Source organism: Mauremys reevesii, linkage group 6 (assembly GCF_016161935.1).
Source record: "Mauremys reevesii isolate NIE-2019 linkage group 6, ASM1616193v1, whole genome shotgun sequence".
NCBI classification, from domain to species: domain Eukaryota; kingdom Metazoa; phylum Chordata; order Testudines; family Geoemydidae; genus Mauremys; species Mauremys reevesii.
Window position 1 is genome coordinate 129,037,505 of NC_052628.1, and position 20,046 is coordinate 129,057,550.

A 20,046-nucleotide genomic window follows, 5' to 3' on the forward strand; every position below is an offset into this window, starting at 1 on the left:
TGTCATCTTGGATCCATTCTATCAGCTCGTCATGCTTCTGGTGTCTGTTCTGCTGGTCAGCTGCGCCTGGAGTGCAGTATTTGCTTTCTAATTTCTGACAGTTTGCTTGCCTAGCTCCCTCTATTCTCTCCCCTTCCCTAACTCGGTACCAAGTGTGTATACAGTGTATAAGGATTGAATTATTGAGCTCATAATTGCACAGTTGTCTAGTTTGTATAGTTGTTCTGGGTTTTAATAGATAGTTAATTGTAGACTGTTTTATGTTGTGTGAGTTACTGCTCTGTCTTTGTCTGGAGTGCTTGGTGCTAGGTGCTGTCTCCACCTGAGGATTAGCTGACCAAGGGGTTTCTGTCCCCGCGGTCTGTGTGAGTGGAACCTGCACAATCGCAGCCGCACCACACTCTGGGTAAATCCCTTAGTGTAAAAGCAAGGGCGGTTGAGGCAGTGGCCTGTGGGTCTCTTTTCAGTGTTGCACCGGGCACCGCCCTGACGAACCCGATTTCCATCTTGTGTAATTGGTGTGTCTGCCTACTCAGTGTGAAGCAGTGAGCAGTATAGAGTTGTATTGTTAATGATTTTTGGGTGTGTTTATATTGTTTAATAACATCCCAGCTAAGAATTGCCTCCTCCCCTCGGCCCAAGTTGTAACTATCCCCCAAATAAACGCAGCCACTTGGCTTTAAACCTTATTTTGGTCCAGCCTGTTTTTCCTCTCCCAATACAAAGCTTATCGAACCGCAATCGGTTTCGGACACCTACCAGCTCCCTGAGTTTGCTAATGTCTGCCTTCTTGAAATCCATTCTTTTATTGTGTTTTCCCTGCTACCATTCCTTAGAATAACGAACTCTCTCATTTCATGATCACTTTTACCCAAGCTGCCTTCAAATTTCAAATGCTCAACCAGTTCCTCCCTTTATGTCCAAGTCAAATCTAGAACAGCCTCTCCCCTAGTAGCTTTCTCCTCCTTCTGAAAGAAAAATTGTCTCCAATACATTCCAGGAACTCGTTGGATAATCTGTGCCCAGGTCTGTTATTTTCCCAGCAGAGATCTTCTTCAGTAGTGTAGAGTGGCTGTAGACATGTTCTATAACTTTTCTCAGAGGAAGTCTAGATGATAGTGGTTAAAAACACCTGAACCCCATCTCCTCAATTGCTCCACCTTTGCTATCACTGGTGGAATTACATTGCTTGTGGATATGGGTCCCAATTTTGCTCGTGTAGACAAGTCGATAGTCGGGAATGTATAGAGTGGTGTTGAGCTGAATTATTGTCCCCCTAGAACTGTGCTGTGTGTGGCTGAGTGTGACCCTGAAGGTATTTGACCTGCTTTTAACGTTACACTTCTTTTGACTTACCTGAAGGTTGGTTTCGGTGCTTGTGAAATCTGGGCCTAATCCAAAGCCTGTTGAAGCCAATGGGAGTCTTTCCATTGATTACAGATCAGCACCACTCTGTCCCCTCGATGACCACGAGTTCAAATCCCCTCCTCAGTTGTCTCCCGCAATTAGCTTTAGGAACAGACTAAAACTATGGGAAATATTTACATAAATTAAGGACGGTCTTGGAGCCCGTCTAATGCCTGGCAGCAAGAGCCGGTATAAACTGCGCAGATCTGCGAGGCCGTGCTAGGATGTAGGAGTCCAGCTCTCTCTTTACCCTCTCAGGGGTGCCTCCAGCAGGTAACGGAGGGTGTTTGAGACGTGCCAACAAAACCTCCTCAGAGCACCACCCTTCCTCCTACAGTTGGCCCTCAGTCGTGCCTCCCTCCCTCCTCCTCGTTACTCCAGAACAACGGGAATTCACGTGCAAGAACTTTGTTAACGTGGAGTTAAGGTCGCAGGTGCTCAGCCCTGCCCTGGACTCCCTGTGCCCTTTCAGAATGGGAGTGTTGAATTCCCAGAAGTCAAAAGTTGGCAAACCAGGATATGCAGAGGTATTATGATTAGGGCCCTACCAAACTCACAGCCTTGAAAAACGCGTCACGTACCACGAGATCTGGTCTCTCGGGTGATTTTACCCTATACTATACAGATTTCACAGGGGAGACCAGCGTTTCTCAGACTGAGGGTCCCAACCCAAAAGGTGGTTTTCGGGGGGGTTGCAAGGTTATTATAGGGGATTACAGTATTGCCACCCTTACTTCTGCACTGAATTTGGAGCTGGGTGGTCAGAGAGCAGCCGCTGCTGGCCAGGTGCCCAGCTCTGAAGGCAGCATCTTGCCAGACGCAGCGCAGAAGTAAGGGTAGCAATACTGCAACCCCTCTACAATAACCTTGCCACCCCCCTACCCCCTTTTTGGGTCAGGACCCTGTAGACGGGTCGGACTCACCCCTGCGGCGCCTCCTGCTGGTGACTCCGGGAATTAGCTCTCTGCAGCGCTGGAGCGCCCTCTGCAGGCCGGTGATCCGCCTGTCTTCAGGCCCCCTGTGTCCCTCCCTGGACCCAGTGCCCTCTTACATGGGGTGCTGCCCCCTAGCAGTAACCCCGTTCTCTCTGGGTTTCCCCTCCCCAGGGAACCCCCACCCTCTATCCCCACCTTGCCTCAGTATTGGCTACTGCCAGTCATTGTCTAGCCCCATACTCTGGGGCAGGCTGCAGTATCAGCCTACTCATCCCTGGCAAAGGGGGTTTGGACCTGCTGCCTTGGCCTACCCCTGGGCTGCCCTCTGCAACCCTCAGTACCAGTTGCCCTATGCTAGGCCGCAGCCTGGGGCTTTCTAGGCTGGAGCTTCCCCAGCTCCTCAGCCTTTCCCCAGCCCTGCTTCACCCTAGGTACCTTATCTCAGTTCCCTGCAGCCAGGCCCTTCTCCCTCTGAATGCAGAGAGAGACTGTCTGGGCCTCTGGCTTCCCTGGCCTTTTATAGGAGCCAGCTGTGGCCCAGTTGCTCGGTTTGGGGCGTGGCCCCAGCTGCAGCCACTTCCCCAATCAGCCAAGCCTTGAGAGCAGCCGCTCTCAAGCCCTGCCAGGCCACTTTAAACCCCTCAGGGCAGGAGCAGGGGCCACCCTGCTACAGACCCCTACAGTTACAACAGTGTTCCCTCTATTTTTTCCCACTCATGTGCAGAATTAATCTTGTTATGTGACACCAACATGAAGGTGACATGTGACAGATCACCACCATACTGGGGCACATAACAAAATTAATGGAGTGAGGCTGAGGGGTTTGTTCGGTGTGTGGGAGGGGGCTCCAGGCTAGGGCAGAGGGTTGGAGTGTGGGGGTGAGGGCTCTGACTGGGAGTGAGGGCTCTGAGGTGGGGCTGGGGATGAGGGATTCAGGGTGCAGGAGGGGGCTCTGGGCTGGGGCAGAGGGTTGAGATGTGGGTGTGTGGGGGGGGCGGATGAGGGTGCTGATTAATGTTAAAAATATATAAATGCACCAGCCAGATTAGATTTACCAGAAACTATAAACTGTTCAGCCCCAGTTTCAGAATGTGTTTTAAATTGTCTTGCTGTCAGACCCTATCTGTATAGAAATTGCATTAAAACCCAAATGTACATGAATTGAAAATTTATACGTTTTATATAGGATCAAAGAGACTGTTATATAGGGACCAGTTGGCCTTTACCTTTCACTTTCCCGTCTCTTCTCTATCCCTTGCAGTCTGTCTTTCACCTACTCTTTCTGCTGAGTTTGCTTTCAACAAAAGGCAAGAGTAATTTTCTCTTCTTAATTCGGTTGCCTTGAGTGATGTCGTTTTCTCCTTTGCCTTGTGTTTTCAAACAACAGGTCTTGGCTTTGTTTTGGTGTCTCTCCTACCTGCCCACATTTTCATCAGCCCCCTTTGGGAGCTCCTCTTCTTAGGGTGGATAAAAATCACAACTTTAAAATTTTTATTTAAATGATGACATTTAAATTTAGGGTTTTTTTTGAACATTTAAATCAAATTTCTTATTTACATATTGCTAGTTCTCTTTCATTTTATGGTCTTAAATTGTCAAAGTGATGTTTTGTACTTGTTGGGTTTTTTTTTTTAATTCTCAATTGTTAATAAAATTTCAGATTTTATGTAATTTTTTTTCTACTAAGAACTTTTCAGCACAGATGAGCATTTTAAGTGTGAAAAGACAAGCCCAAGGCCTCATTAATATTCCCTATTATAAGACTATACAGACACAGAATTGAAAAGCAAGTAGCCTGTGCTCTGTGCCTCCTTTGTGAAGACCTTTGAGATCTACTAGTGAAATGCGATGTGTAAGAGCTAGATGATTTGCGGCCAGCATCACCATCCAGTATACTGCACTTCCACAAGTAAAGAGCTGAAATGCTTCTTCAACCACCAGGTTTTGCAGTTTGAAGTCAATAGGACTTGTGCCCTAAACCCCTCCCTTAGGCCTGGTCTACACTAGGACTTTAATTTGAATTTAGCAGCGTTAATTCGAATTAACCGCGCACCCGTCCACACCAGGAAGCCATTTAATTCGACCTAGAGGGCTCTTTAGTTTGAATTCGGTACTCCACCCCGACGAGGAGAAGGCTAAATTCGACATGGCTATGTCGAATTAGGCTAGGTGTGGATGCAAATCGAACTTAGTAGCTCCGGGAGCTATCCCACACTGCACCACTCTGTTGACGCTCTGGACAGCAGTCCGAGCTTGGATGCTCTGACCAGCCACACAGGAAAAGTCCCGGGAAAATTTGAATTCCTTTTCCTGTCTGGACAGTTAGAATCTCATTTCGTGGTTGGACATCGGGGCGAGCTCAGCAGCACCGGCAGCAATGCAGAGCTCTCCAGCAGAGGAGTTCATGTAATCTCTGAATAGAAAGAGGGTCCCAGCATAGACTGACCGGGAACTCTTGGATCTGATCAGTGTGTGGGGCGAGGAGTCTGTGCTTTCGGAGCTGTGCTCCAAAAAACGGAATGCAAAGACCTATGAGAAGGTCTCCAAAGCCATGAGAGACAGAGGATACAGCCGGGATGCAACGCAGCGCCGCGTGAAAATCAAGGACCCCAGACAAGGCTACCAAAAAATCAAAGCGGCAAACGGACGCTCCGGAGCCTGCCACCACTGCCCCACCAGTGACCATGGACTCTGACGATGGGACAGTGTCGACGGCCAGTTCCTCGGTGATGTTCGCGGACGGGGAAGATGAGGAAGGGTTTGTGGAGGACGAGGCAGGCGACAGCGCTTACAATGTTGTTTTCCCTGACAGCCAGGATCTCTTCATCACCCTCCCGGAGAGCCCCTACCAACCCTCCCCGGCTGTTAACCCGGACCCTGAATCAGGGGAAGGATCACTCGGTAAGTGCTTTAAACATGTAAACTTTTATTCTTAATATAACACGAATCTGAAGTATGTGAAAAGGAGGTCTCTCTATATATATATGGGGATAAAACAGAAATCCTCCTGGGAGATCTCCACGAAGCTCTCCTAGAGGTAATCGAAAAGCCTCCGCAGGAGGTTCCTGGGGAGAGCTGCCTTATTGGGTGCTCCGTGGTAGCACACTTTTCCGTGCCAGGCTTTCATGAGGTACTCAGGGAGCATTGCCTCCCCGAGCACGGCTGCATAGGCCCCTAGTTTGTGCTGGCTTTCACGCAGCATGCGCTCTCTATCTCCTTCAGTGACCCTCCTCAGGGCGATCTCGCTCGGCGACTCCTGCATCTAATTAGGAAAATTACCGTAATGTTACGCCCGGTCCAAAGTATTTTAAAAAAATCTCCGGACAGACGGCGTAGCAGAGAGTCAGCACGCTGCTGCATGACAAGCGTAACGGGAAGCCAAAGAATCAAATCGATGCTCATGGAGGGAAGGAGGGGGAGGGGGCTGAGGACGCAAGGTATCCCACAGTTCCCGCTGTGTCCGAAAATCATTTGCATTCTTGGCTGAGCTCCAAATGCTTCTAGGGTCAAACACAGTGTCCGCGGTGGTTCAGGGCATAGCTCGGCAATGTACAGCCACCCCCCACCCCCAGAAGGAAAAGGGAAAGAAATCGTCTCTTGACTCTTGTAAATGTCACCCTATGTGTACTGAATGCTGCTGGTAGACGCGATGCTGCGGCACTGTACTGTAGCATCCTCCCCCCCACCCCACCTCATGGGTGGCTGATGGTGCAGTATGACTGATATCCGTCGTCATCATCATCAGCCCTGCTGTAGATGGTGTAGTGCAATACGACTGGTACCCGTCCTCGTCATCAGCCCATAAGTAGACGGCCTGCTAACCGTCTTCATCATAGCAACAGGGGGCTGAGCTCCATCAGCCCCCGCCCTTCATGTGTAAAGAAAAGATTCTGTACTGCCTGGACTATCATAGCAGCTGGAGGCTGCCTTACCCTCATTTCATTTCCCTAACAAGTCACTGTTTCTTATTCCTGCATTCCTTATTACTTCAGCATACAAATGGGGGGACACTACAACGGTAGCCCAGGAAGGCTGGAGGAGGAGGGAAGCAACAGGTAGGGTTGTTGCAGGGGCACCCCCTGTGAATGGCACGCAGCTCGTCATTCCTGTGGGATCTGACACAGAGTGGCTGTGCTCTGTAGTTCTCTGATACACTAAAACCCTAGTACAGTTGCCCCATATTCTAGGCGGGACTGTTTCTATTTTTAGATACCATAAAGGAGGGATTGACTCGGGGAGTCATTCCCAGTTTTGTCTTTTGCACCCCCAGCCGATCTCGGCCAGGGGCACCTATGACAGCAGCAGAAGGTGTAGTGCAATAGGACAGCTACCCATCATCACCTTGCCAATTTACATTGGCATGGTTGATGGTGCAGTATGGCTGATAACCATCTTTGCTGTCATGCAAAAGCAAATGAATGCTGCTGTGTAGCGCTGCTGAATCGCCTCTGTCCGCGGCATCTAGTACACATACGGTGACAGTGACAAAAGGCAAAACAGGCTCCATGGTTGCCATGCTATGGCGTATGCCAGGGCAATCCAGGGAAAACGGGCTCGAAATGATTGTCTGGCATTGCTTTCCCGGAGGAAGGAATGACTGACTACATTTACCCAGAACCACCCGCGACAATGAAATTTGCACCATCAGGCACTGGGATCTCAACCCAGAAGTGCAAGGGTCGGGGGACACTGCGATGGGGTAAAACAGGGGCAGAGTTTATGCTTTCCGGATTGCCTGCTGCAGGAGTGCGGACGAGATAGGTGCTAAAGCAACAAAGAATCCTGTGGCACCTTATAGACTAACAGACGTTCTGCAGCATGAGCTTTCGTGGGTGAATACCCACTTCTTCAGATGCAAGAGATAGGTGCTGTGCATGGTGTTGTTCACAGACACAGACTAGACTGTGTTCATTGTTCGCAGAAATGTATCTTTGCAAGGAATTCACTCCCTCTTTCCCATCACACAGCTTCGACTGTCTCCAGACCTGCCACAGCATCCCCCTCACAGAGGCTGGCAAAGATTAGGCGGCGAAAGAGAAAGACATGGGACGAGATGATCACTGAAGTTATGGGGTGCTCCCGAGCCGAGGCGGACCAGCAGAGCCAGTGGAGGGAGACCCTCTCTCAGCAGCAGCGCTCACACAACGAACGGGAGGAGAGGTGGCGTGAGGAAGACAAGCAGGCGACTCAAACGCTGCTTGGACTAATGAGGGAGCAAACGGACACGCTCCGGCGCCTTGTGGATGTTTTGCAGGACCGCAGCCAGGAGGACAGAGACACCCTGCAGTGTATCTGCAACCGCCCTCCCCCGCCACAAAATCCCATACCTCCCGTCACCCAAAGTAACCAGAAGGAGTGGCGCCAGGGGCCGTGAAAACTGTCACTGCACCCCAGCAGAGTGCTCAAGTACCCAAAAGCTCTCATACCCTAATTTTTGAGAATTCCTTCCCTTCCTGACTCACCCAAGCCCCAATCCCAGTTTCATCCCCTGACTGTCTGGTTAATTATTAAAAATACTTTGCTGTTAATTACTGTTTCCCTCATGCTTTTTTACACAACGCTGCGTTTGAAGGGGTGGATGGGTGGGTGGGGAAGGGGGTAGGGTATTGCATAGGACAGTCACCTTTAGCAGGGTACAGAGACGGGGGCAGGATCAGCAGCAGGTCACACACACAGTGCAGTCAGTAGGCACCCTGGTCGGTCTGGGAGGTGGTTTGCAGGTTCTGTGTGTGTGGGGGGGGGGGGTACGTGACTTTGTAGCGGGGGAGGGGGGTTACAGATCTCATGCAACGGTCCCTGTCCTGGACCACAGAGCCACGCAGCAGAGGAATCTGTATCCGTCCTCCCCCGCCGCAAGGCCACATGGCCCCCGCACACAGAGTCCCAAAAAGGAGGGATGGCAGGCTCCGTTGAAAAAACCAGTCCGGCACTGCGGACCGCTCTAGGAGCAGGAGCCTGTCATTCCTCGAGTTTAGAGGCGGTCTTTACATCACCGCACACCCTACCCAGCACAGTCTGCGTGCCAGTTTCAACCCTTTAACGCAAAGTCATCAATAAAGAAACCTTTGTAAAGTCACAGTGGACCATCTGTTTTATTTTTAAACGTGTGTTGGAAGTGGGGGAAGCGGGGTGGACGGGGTATGTAACTGCAGATGCTAGTCAACAGTAACTTGGTAAAGAAACAGGGGCAGGTTCAGCTTCTCTGTAAAGAAACTGAACAGTCACAGGTCACGCTGCTCGCTGGTACTTGAAGAGTTCCTTGTCGCTGTGCAAGGCGCCTGCACAGAGCTTCACGAGCCAGGGCATTAGCGGGTAGGCTGGGTCCCCGAGGATCACTATAGGCATCTGCACATCCCCAAGAGTTATTTTGTGGACCGGGAAGAAACTACCTTCCTGCAGGCGTCTAAACAGACAAGATTTCCTGAAAACACGCGCGTCATGAACCTTGTCCGGCCACCCGACGTTGATGTTGGTAAAACGTCCCCCATGGTCCACCAGTGCTCGCAGCACCATTGAAAAGTAGCCCGATTTCTCAGCAGCTGACTGTGGAAGAAGTGGACGATAAAGTGCAAGGAGTTGACAACGGCCATAACTGCCGTGGGCTCCGTGCTCGCAGTGCTGTGGCGCCCGCGCTGTCACTGAGCAGAAAAGTGCACGAGCAGATTGCCCGCAGGCGCTTTCGGGGAGGGAGGGCGTGATTGACGGTTCAATGATGACAGTTACCCAAAACCACCCTCGACACATTTTTCCCCCAGCATGCATTGGGGGGAAATCCCAGAATTCCAATGGGCAGCGGGGAGTGCGGGAACTGTGGGATAGCTTCCCACAGTGCACCGCTTCCAAATTCGACGCTGGCCCAGTTACTGTGGACTCACACAGTTGAATTAGTGTTTTTAGTGTGGATACACAAATTCGACTTCATAAGGGCGATTCCACAAATTCGACTTAAGTTGATTCGAAATAGTCTTGTAGTGTAGACATACCCTTAGATGGCTAAAGGCAGGCCGAAGAGCCTAATTTTGGGTTCCACTTTTTGAAAACTTTGGCCTGTATAAAATTGCAACTGTAAATTACTGAGAGTTTAAATAACTTTTTATTGTTAAAACAAAATTGTTTCACTGTTGAAGTGACACAGATTTTATGCCACTACATGACAAGTTCTTAATAAAAATACACCAAGTCCCTGATGCTGCAAATGCTTACTTAACTTTAAAACTCAGGATTGTTTCTGTGAGTCCAGTTATGTATCTGTTTAATTGTTTGCAGGATCAGGGAATTAATTTTCAATATTTGGATTTTTGCGTACAGTAATTTTATAAAATTATGATACCCAGTGGCTAGGGGTGCGGGGCCTGTGGGCTGTAGGGTGGGGCTGGGGATGAGAGGTTTGGGATGCAGGCCAGCTGCCCTGGGGCTGGGGCCAGAGGACTTCCCACAGCCCTCTCCCCGCCAGCAGCATGGGAGCTCTGGGGCTGGGAGAGAGGCCCGCGGCAGCCCTGCCCCAACTTGCTCCCCTCCCCAGTTCCCACCCACCCCTTACCTCTCTCCTCTCCCGCCCCCTGCTGCACGGCACTTTATAGTCTGCTGTGCAGCTGCGCAGCTTAGAGGGAACTTAGGTTACAACACTATGAAATATCAGATTTAAATATCTGAATAATGAAATTTACAATTTTTAAAATCCTGTGAGTGTGAAATTGACCAAAATGGATTGTGAATTTGGTAGGGTCCCAATTGTGATGCTTCCCAAGTGACTTGAACTCTGCCCCTGTGGGTCTGGGAATAGGAACAGGAAGTAGAACAGCACCAGGCCAAACCAAACTTGCCCTTGTCTGTGTGCCCAGCACCACCCCAAATCAGCATTCCTCTTCATCCCGTCCACACTGCTCTGTGCAGCGCCATTGATTAAGGCGCAAAATTAATTGATGTTGATTGGCAGGGGGACAGTTCCCTCTAACTTTTTCCATCCCTGTGCACAAATAATTTTGTTATGTGCACTAATATGGAGGTAATGTGTGGATACATGCCACCAGTACAAACAAAAAACCTAGATTTGATATATATATTTTAAAAGTTACCATAGGGATAATTACTCCAGCCAGGGCCAGTTAGGCATCTTAGAACTCACTACTCAAAGAATTAAATTTAAATATAAGAGAAATAAATGTTTCACTGCACAAACCAATCAGAAACCTAAAATAACAGCACTTGGAAAGAATAAAATGACAGAAAATATATGTGCATTGCAGGAAGTACTAAGAAATAACAAGAACACAAGAATGTGTTGGAGGTGTGTGACAGAGAAAGTGTGTGTGTGTGTGTGTGAGACAGACAGACAGACAGACAGGGTGCATGTGTGCTGGCTGCTGGGGAAGTCTGAGAGGCCGTACGCTGTCTCTTTAAGGCACTCACACCAGAAGGCTCAGGTCACAGCAGCTGAGCTCTCCAGCTCTTGAGCCCTGTTCCCCACCACCACCCCCCGCCATCCCCTGCACTGCGGATATGGGGTACATGGGTGGGGGGAGGGGAAAACCCTGACATCAGCACCGCTCCCCTCCTCCCCTTTCTGCTCAGCCAGGAGGAGGGTCCTGGGAGCAGCTGGCCAGGGGCTCCAAAGCAAAGAGCAGAAGCAACGTGGCTGCAGAGAAGCAGGGGAGGGGCACCTGGACACATAGAATCATAGAATCTCAGGGTTGGAAGGGACCTCAGGAGGTATCTAGTCCAACCCCCTGCTCAAAGCAGGACCAATCCCCAACTAAATCATCCCAGCCAGGGCTTTGTCAAGCCTGACCTTAAAAACCTCTAAGGAAGGAGATTCCACCACCATGCGCGGCTCTGCTAATTACATGCGTGGCATTTGATTCACTCCTGGGTGGCCGCGCGACCGTGCAGCTTAGAGGGAGCATGGGGAAGTCTATGGTGTGCTTCAAGGATCCCTCTGGGCACAGACCGAAGGGGGCTGAGTTAAGGTTGTTTGGCAGGGGTATCAGTGGAACTCCTTGCCAGAGGATGTTGTGAAGGCCAAGACTATAACAGGGTTTAAAAAAGAACTAGATAAATTCATGGAGGATAGGTCCATCAATGGCAATTAGCCAGGATAGGCAGGGATGGTGTCCCCAACCTCTGATTGCCAGAAGCTGGGAATGAGTGACAGGGGATGGATCACTTGATGATTACCTGTTCTGATCATTCCCTCTGGGGCATCTGGCACTGGCTACTGTGAGAAGACAGGATTCTGGGCTAGATGGACCTTTGGTCTGACCCAGTATGGCCATTCTTATGTATCCTTAACCCAGCATCTCCTGGTTTGCTAGCCGTTGAATGTTGAGTATTCAGTGCTCCTGTTCTAAAGAGGAATGAAGAGCACAAAGCAGTGCTGACCCCCTACAATGGTAAAGTTTTTTGCATGTGAATAATGGAAATCCTGGGAAGCTGCACTGTAGAGTGATCTGTGCACCAACCATCTCACTGCTAGGGAAGAGTAAGGTGATGACTGTTCTCTTTGGATAAGAGTCCCCATATCTACTAACTACGCTGAAACCTGCCTTATGAGAGATGCTAATATACTCTCTCTTCTCCTCCTCTGCACAGCAAATGACCAAGAATCTAGTGGCTCTGCCGTGGCTGCCAAGGGTAAGTGAGGGGGGCTCTAGCCTAGAGGTTCACTGCTCTCACTGAGGCCTCTGGAGAGAGACACCTCGTCCAAGTCATTGGACCCCGAGTCTCACTGGCCCGTCCCCTCTAGCAAACCAGCTCCAAAGAGCAGAACAGAGAAGTTCTGGATCCCTTATTTCCCTTTTATTCACACTGGAGGTGCAGGAACAGGTTTGCAGCCAAATCCTCCTTGTTTTCTCTGAGATTAATTTAGGTGTGAAAGACTAGTGAGAGGGATTTCTCTGTGGCTGCTGGTACAGGATGGGCTGAGATCAGCCTTTGTAATGATAAATCCAACTGCTTCAGAGAACAGTCTCCAGTGAAACCTCAGGGAGGAAGCAGCAGGGCTATAGCCCAGCACCTCATCTTCAGGAACACAGGATCTCTGAGGGCTAGTCTACACTTACCTGCCGGGTCGACGCGGTGAGTTCGACTTCTCGGAGTTCGAACTATCGCGTCTAATCTGGACGCGATAGTTCGAACTCCCCGCGCGCTCCGGTCGACTCCGGTACTCCACCACTGCAAACGGCGGAGGCGGAGTCGACCTTGGAGCCGCGGACTTCGATTCCGCGGCGTGTGGACGGGTGAGTAGTTCGAACTAGGGTACTTCGTAGCTGAATTTGCGTACCCTAGTTTGACCCCCCTTCTTAGTGTGGACCAGCCCTGACACTGGAGCGAAAAGCTTTGTCAGCAGGTTTAGGAATTTTGTCCACTGAACACTGCAGCAGCTAGAGGGCGACCGTTCCACAGCATATGCACTTAAGCATTGCAAAACATGGCAGTTCTTAATAGACGTTGCCTGTGTTTAATTTCTGCAGCTTAACAGAGCCTGTTGGAGTCTGTGTCACAACCTGAAGGGATCCCAGAGAGGAAGACCCAGGACACCGGACGAGAGCTTTCCAGCAAGTTGAAAGAAGATATAAAAGGAGAAAGGAACACACATAAGTGACCTCACTTTCCCCACAATGCCACACCTACAAGGACTGGGGGAAAAAGACTGAACTGGGGGGGAGTTGCTGGTCTGAGGCAGGAAAGAAGGAAGCCTGCCTGTGCATGCAAAAGCTAACCCGCGTGTACTGGGTAAGACGCTGCTTGATACAAATCCTGTCTAGTGTATAAAACCTAGCTTGCAATTTTCTTTATTTGCTAGGTCATGTACTTTGGTCGGTTTGCTATCTCTTATAATCACTTAAAATCTATCTTTCTGTCGTTAATAAATCTGTTTTATATTTTACCTAAAACACTGCGTGTTGTTTGAAATGCAAAGAGAAAACTCTCAGCCCAGGAGCAAGAATTGGTGCATGTCCACTTTCCCTTGTAGAAGTGGTGAACTGGTTAATAAATTCATACTGGTCGGGTTTTGCCCAGGGCAGGACGGTACAGCTCCGGGGTCCTAGCCTGAGGAGTTTGGGGGTATTTTGGCTGTAGCCTGTCTATTGTGGGTTCATGATTGGCTGGCCAGACCATTCATGAACATAGCTGGGTGTGGTTCCTACCGGTGGATGTTGGTGTGAGTGCAAGCTTGGGGGGCTTTGCAGCTTGTCACAACATCACAGTGTAAGAGGATCCCGGATTGGTGAGACAGAGGGCTCAGCTGTGCCTCAGAACCCCGGAGTCCTGGCTCCCAGACCCCCCTGTTCTAACCCACAAATCCCACTCTGTAGCTGCTGACACAAATCTCCCCCCGACCTCCCATGGGGCTGTTCCCATCTCAGTCGCTGCTTTCCAGCCATGGTGCAGCCTGCTTTGTATCTCCCGAACTGTCTCTGGCCTGCCCGCCTTACCCAAGGAGGGACTGATGGCCAGACTGTCAGGCAAGAGAGGTAGGGAGCCTTGTGTCTCTGATCCCTGCTCAGCCATCGCACAGGGCCTGGTTCACCCACCATCACCCTGCTGCTGGCCAGCGTAGAACGGTGGGAAATGCTGGCACCAGGGTGGGGCTGACTGGGGGGTGTCGATGCCTGGTCTGCAGAGGTGCCACTGGCAGTACAAGGTGCCTGGCAGGGGGAACCCAGGCCTATGGGGATAGAGAGCCATTGGCCTGGCTGCCCCTGGTATCCGTCACTGGCAGGGCCTGCCCCAGGGTGGGACAACATGGGGCTGCCCCAGCAGCATGTCAGTGCTAAGCAGGAACATTCCCCCTTGGATCGCTAGACTCAGCCAGACGGGAACTGATGTCTGGGCTCAGACCCCGGGCTCCCCTCAGCCCAGCCCTGCATGACGCCCTTTCAATTATAGGTCTCCCCAAATCCTGGAGTATTGCTCACCTTTAATAATGCCTCCCCCTCTCCACAGCCCCCTCAAGGCTGACGGGGCTGCCATCTGTCTGGAAATGTAACGCAGGGGCAGTAACAGGATGGTCTGTGGTGAAGCTACTGGTCTGGGGATCAGGACACCTTGGTTCAGTTCCTGGCTCTGTCTCCGACTCTGTGTGCAACTTTAGACAGGTCACTTTGTTGCCTCAGTTTTCCCATTTGCACAATGGGGATAATAATCCTTCCTCTGTCTATTTAGAATGTAAACTCGTTGGGGAAGAAAGTGTCTCTGTGTGCATACAGCACACAGCTCATGGGGCCCTGATCTCAATGTGCCACTTATGCCCTCCAAAAATCAGAACACTGATTCACAAATAATGAGACTTTGAACAAAAGTGTGGAGTTTATTTGCCTTCTGGGTTTTGCGCCTCGGGCAATCATATTGTCAAGATTCTCCCTCAACTATGAGGACTAGAAATTTACTTCTTTTCTTTTTAAAGCTGAAATTCTCACATCATCCCATGACTCGAAGAGCTGGGGTCCTTAGGAAAATGCCAAATATTGTGAAATTTGCAATACAATACAATGGCCAGAACTGTGTTTAGACGAGCTCTAATTCTCAAATATGGATCAGGCTAAAGTTTCCCGTAAACACAGAGTGATTCCTCTGAGTGGTGGACGGTGTTCCCCGGCCCCTGAGACAGGAATGGTCTCCCCACTGCATTGAAGGGTGTGTGGGGATCTGGGCCCAGACCTATGGAGAAAAGGCCCAGCAGAGTCAGCCAAAGAGAGGAACTAGAATGAAATTCCCCCTCTCCCTCCCCGGCTCAGCCTGTATCTTTGCTCCTGGATTCCCGGTATCAGCCCTACAGACAGCTGTGCTGAAAAAGGGTCAGCTGCTTAAATGGCTGCTGGGCCGATGCTGGAGTCAGGCAGTGCTTTGTAGTCACAGCAGCCTGCAGGGATGATTCAGGGCTGTGAGCGTCAGGGTGACACACTGGAACTGCAGGGGGGATCCCAGCTTCCTCCCCTTGGACTGAGCTCCCAGCAGGTGGGGGGGGGAGAGAGAGAGAGTGTGTGGGGTAAACCCCAAGGTGTGTCAGATGGGTGTAGGTTGAAGACCTCCTGGGGCACTTTCCATAAGTGCAGGAGTTTGCCCCATAGCCCTTGGCTGACATTTCCCCTGTGTGTTTGGCTGATGTGCTCTTCCCCAGAGGTGGCTGCATCTCCATGGGGGTGTGGGGGCTGTGCACAGCCAGTGAGGCACTTAGGGGTTAAAGGAACTATAGAAATGGCAGGAAAGCAGTGAACCACAGTGTGGGGGGAGCTCACCCTGCTAATAGAGAGCTGGGAATACAGGACAACCCCTTCCTGGCTCTGTGCTTTGCCTGTAGGGCTCTGATGCTCTCATGGTCCCTCTGTGATCACACCCCCACCCCGGCGTGGCTCAGAGGCAGGTAAGGAGCCTGCTTTCCCAGCTTGTAACGGTCAATTACTGGCCTGGCTGGGTGAACCTGGGACCATCCTGAATCCACCGCCCCCTCTTGCCTACGTCTCGGCCCAGGGAGGGTTTTTCCCACTCCACATTCCCAAAGAAACCCACCGGGACACATCCCATCCCCTGAGCCTCTGGAGCAGGGGGAGAGAGGAGAGATCCCCGATGGTGGTGGGAGCCCCTTGCAGAGGGGCTGCTGAGCCATGTTCCATGCAGGAGGCTCCCAGGGTGAGGAATTTCAGGTATTTGCATTGGCACACCCATCCCACCTAGCATAGCTCACAGCAGCCTGGGATGGTTATTTTGAGAGCTCTAGGATCCCCAATTTCTTTGTTATTGGGGCAGGAGGAATAAAGTGTTGTCACCCTGATTATGTGAATGAGGAACTACGAGACTGCCTTATGACAGAGATGTCTCAACACCAATTATGTAGCACTTGCTAGACAAGGGACATGGGTGCCAAAACTCCATGAATTGAGAGAGGTTGGGGACTGGTGTGTGTATCTGATGGCATGGGCCCCCTTTTGAGGGCTTGGAACACCAATTGCACACCCTCCTCTCTCCACTGTTGAAGAGCAGAGCTAATTTTGATTCTATTAGGAGTCCATCTAGAAGCTGCTGAGCTGAATTCACGTTGGGCCAATGGTGCACCAGCACTGGGGCTCCCCTACTACAAGCTGAATCACTAAGAGCTGAAATCACTAAACGAGCTAAGCTTACTGAGCTGAGATCACTGAGTGCTGTGTTAACTAGTGGGGGAGCCTGAAGATCTATTGCTAAGCGGCTGGCAAAGCGGAGCAGTTTGCATTATGTTGGAGCAGCCCACGGAACAGTGAGCGGAGTGGAGCGGTTTGCGGGGATGGCTGGAGCAGCTCACAGGTCAGCTGGAGGAGCGGCACAGCTGGTGGAGTGGAGCTGGTCGTGGTGAAGGCTGCAGCAGAACTCCACGGAGAGGTGGAGCAGTTGGCCCTGGCCCACGTAAGGTGTCCCTTAACACCCTGTGTGCCCCCCCCCATTTCCACCCAGGGTGGGGGTGTAAAACTCTGCAGATAAACTTTAACTCTGGGGTGGCACTGACCAGAGACTTTTGGGTTGTTGGACTTTGGGGTGATTGGACTTAAGACCCTAAGGGGGAAAGGACATTGCCAAAAGTACTTGGAGGTGGGTTTTTTGCTTATGGTTTGTGTTATAATTCTGTTTGTGGTGTTTCTCCAACGAGATGCCGCATTGTTTCCCTCCTTTATTAAAAGGATTTTGCTACACTCGGACTCTGTGCTTGCGATAGGGGAAGTATTGCCTCCTAGAGGCGCCCGGGGGGGTGGTATGTAATTGTCCCTGGTCACTGGGTGGGGGCTCAAGCCGGTTTTGCATTGCGTTATTGAAACGGAACCTCTGGATACTGAACCCGGCCCTTGTTGCTGCCAAATTAGAGGGGCAGAAGGGTTACACTTGCATTCACTCATGCATGTCAGATACACAAAATGGCTGCCTGGCCCAGAATGGGGCCAGAAATGTCCCGCGTTTAGGGTCAGTGCCAGCAGCTCAGAGCCACCCATGGGAGACAGTCAATCTGGGAGTCATTGGGCTTGTGGTTGACCTCAGCCAGTGTAGGGGGAGGCTCTGAGCAGGGCTGTGGGGAGCAAGAGGTGTGCACGGCGGGGCGGGGGGGCAATGCTGGTTTATGTCCAAACTTCCCTGTGATACAGCAGAACTGAAAGCAAATGAGAGATCCACCGATATTATTGGGAGCTAAGAAACAGGAAGCTGTGTTGGGGCTCAGCCCCTGTGAACACCCCCTTGACCCCGCCCAAGTGGGGTGAGCATCCCAGATGGTGGAGTCTCCCATTAGCCTGGCTCCCAGACCAGAGGCAGTATCCAAACCCCAGTGATACTAACACCCACAGTGACTGTACTGCAGCACAGGGAAAACGTCACAGGCCTCAGAGCCTTGGTCCCTACCCCCAGGGGAGGAGACTAAGCAAAATAGTTCCCAGAAATGTTGTAAACAGCCCAGTGACTTGCAAAAGCACAGAAAATACAGGGGTTGGGTCATTGTCCGCCTGTGCTTAGAGCAGGACTCTTGGGTTCTATCCTCTGCTCTGGGAAACAAATGGGGTCTAGTGGGTTAGTGCAGGGGGCTGGGAGCCAGGACCCCTGGGTTCTATCCCTATATTTGCTGTTTCTATGGCAAATCACTGTCCTCTGTGCCTCTCTCCCCAGCCACAAACTGGGGGCAGTGATGCTGTAGAAGTGCCAGGGATCAGGCCTGGCTTTACCATGAGGTGAACTGAGGCAGCCACCTAAGCTGCCAGATGTGGGCAGGGAAGGGGGCACCACTAGGACCCAGCGTGTAGAAAATTGTGTCTGGTGCTGGTGCATATGTATTCTCTCTGCGCGAGATGCCCAGAGATGGTGGAGGGCTGTGCTGGAGGAAGGAGGGCACAAGAGACGTAACAGGCAGGCAGGAGAAAAGGTGAGAGGGAATAACAGAAAGCAGCAGGAGCTGCAGGGAGAGAGAGGAGGAGGCGCCTCTTATGTACCTCTCCAGCACCCCCAGGAGCCTGGACTGATTCCCACCAGCTTCTTAGGGAGCTTCCTGTTTCCTGCTGCTTCCCTGAACCCACTTGAGGAGAACAGGCAGTCACCTGACATAATAGGAGCCAGTTAGGCCCTTAAGACGCTGATATCTTCCCTCACTCAGGCCCTGCTACCAGCCTGCTTATTTGTCCCCTTCAATCAAGTGTTGAGAGCCACTCTAGCTGGCACAGAACAGCAGTCATGAGTGAAAGAAGAAAACGCCCCTCTGGGGCAGCATTCAGAAAAAGAAAGAAAGCAAAGGAAGCTTTTCTATCTAAGCAGGAAGGAGCTCTCCTGAGATACATAGACACAAATGTTCACCGTGAGCCTTCCGGCCCCAGTGATGATGTGAGTGGTGAGGAGATGCCTGATCTTCCAGTAAGTCAGAGTGCAGGTGACCTGGCAGCTACTGCAGCATCCATATCTCCCATCTCAAATGGATGTAACCAAGCACATTCCTGAAGAAACGTGCAGATCAAAGAAGAGTGTGGTGGAGGCACAAGAAACAGCTGCTGCTGAGTTTAATTCCTTAAGTCTAGATGATCCAGGACTGTGGACCCACTTGAGCAGTAGCCTGAGGGACTTCCTTGTACTGCATGGGCCACAGCTAGTGAAAAACTTCATGTTCTTCTTCGAGTGGTTGTTCATGTCCATTCAAAGTAGGTGTGCGTGTGCTGCGTGCACACCAGCCGGAAGATTTTCCCCTAGCAGCGTCCGTAGGGTTGGCCCTGGCGCCCCCTGGAGTGGCGCCACTATGGTGCCCTATAAAGGGGCCTGCCGACCCTCCACCCCCTCAGTTCCTTCTTATTGCCGGTGATGGCTAGCTGGAACTTCTCTTGCGCATAGCAAGTTAGCAGTGTCCTATCCTTGTGTATAGTCCATGTATATAGTTGCGTTATAGTTAGTTTACTTAGATTATTGTATGTAGTTCTTCGTAGTTGGGGGTCCCCCCCGCAAGTCTTCGTCGCCCGCTGGGGCATGCCCGGGTCCCCTGGGTTTAAACTCTGCAAGGACTGCGGGAAATTCATGCCCAAGAGTGACCCGCACTCTGCTTGTCTGAGGTGCCTCAGAGAGAACCTCTAAAAGGACTGGTGCTCTATCTGCAGAGGCTTCTGCCCGAGAACGCTCAAAGATTTAGAGTCCTCCTGATGAAGGCTGCCCTGAGGCCACCCTTGGACCCGGAACTGGCCGAGGCGGTGCCCAGCACGTCTTCCTCGGTGCGGAGCGCCCTGGCACCGACATCAGGACTTAGGGCCCAGCCCAAGTCGTCTAAAACCTGGCACCGGACGGAGTCAGGTCATAGGAAGTCAGCCTCAGTGCGGCACCGCTCACCGTCGCCGGTGCCTGCCAAGAAGAGAAATCCGGTGAGGGAATGGTCACCCCACCAGGATCCGAGGCCAACGCCATCCGTGGGTGCAAGCGGACAGGCTGGGCTACAGCTCTCGGCTGCTCTGTCGACTCCCGCACCGCAGAGCGGGTGGTCGAGTCCGGACCGGCCTAGATCCCCGGACCTCAGCGGAGACTTGCACCTCCCTTCGATGCCAGAAGCGTTCGAGGCGGCCTCAGACTTGATGGGACTCCCGGCACCTGCCTCCCCGCACCGTAGGGAGTTGCCTACCGCGGCCTGTCCCCCGGTACAATCAAGAGGCAAGCCGGCCATGCTGTCACCTCCCTCCCCACACCGCGCCGCTAAGGTGGCACCGGACCAGATAAGAGGCTCCCCGCC

At 51.5% G+C, this 20,046-nt stretch overlaps 1 protein-coding gene across 2 annotated transcripts in view; it reads left to right on the forward strand.

Moving 5' to 3' along the window:
* Positions 1-20,046, forward strand: part of LOC120408015 (class I histocompatibility antigen, F10 alpha chain-like) — a 135,119-nt gene that overhangs the window by 76,850 nt on the left and 38,223 nt on the right. The window contains exons 6-7 of one of the 2 annotated variants that reach the window (XM_039544479.1): positions 11,931-11,972; positions 12,812-12,977. The exons of the other annotated variant lie outside the window; for it this stretch is intronic. Coding sequence (XP_039400413.1) covers positions 11,931-11,972; positions 12,812-12,816 — 47 coding nt within the window. The 3' untranslated portion in view covers positions 12,817-12,977. Of the gene's footprint in view, positions 1-11,930; positions 11,973-12,811; positions 12,978-20,046 lie in introns of those variants that run through there. 2 annotated transcript variants of the gene reach the window in all.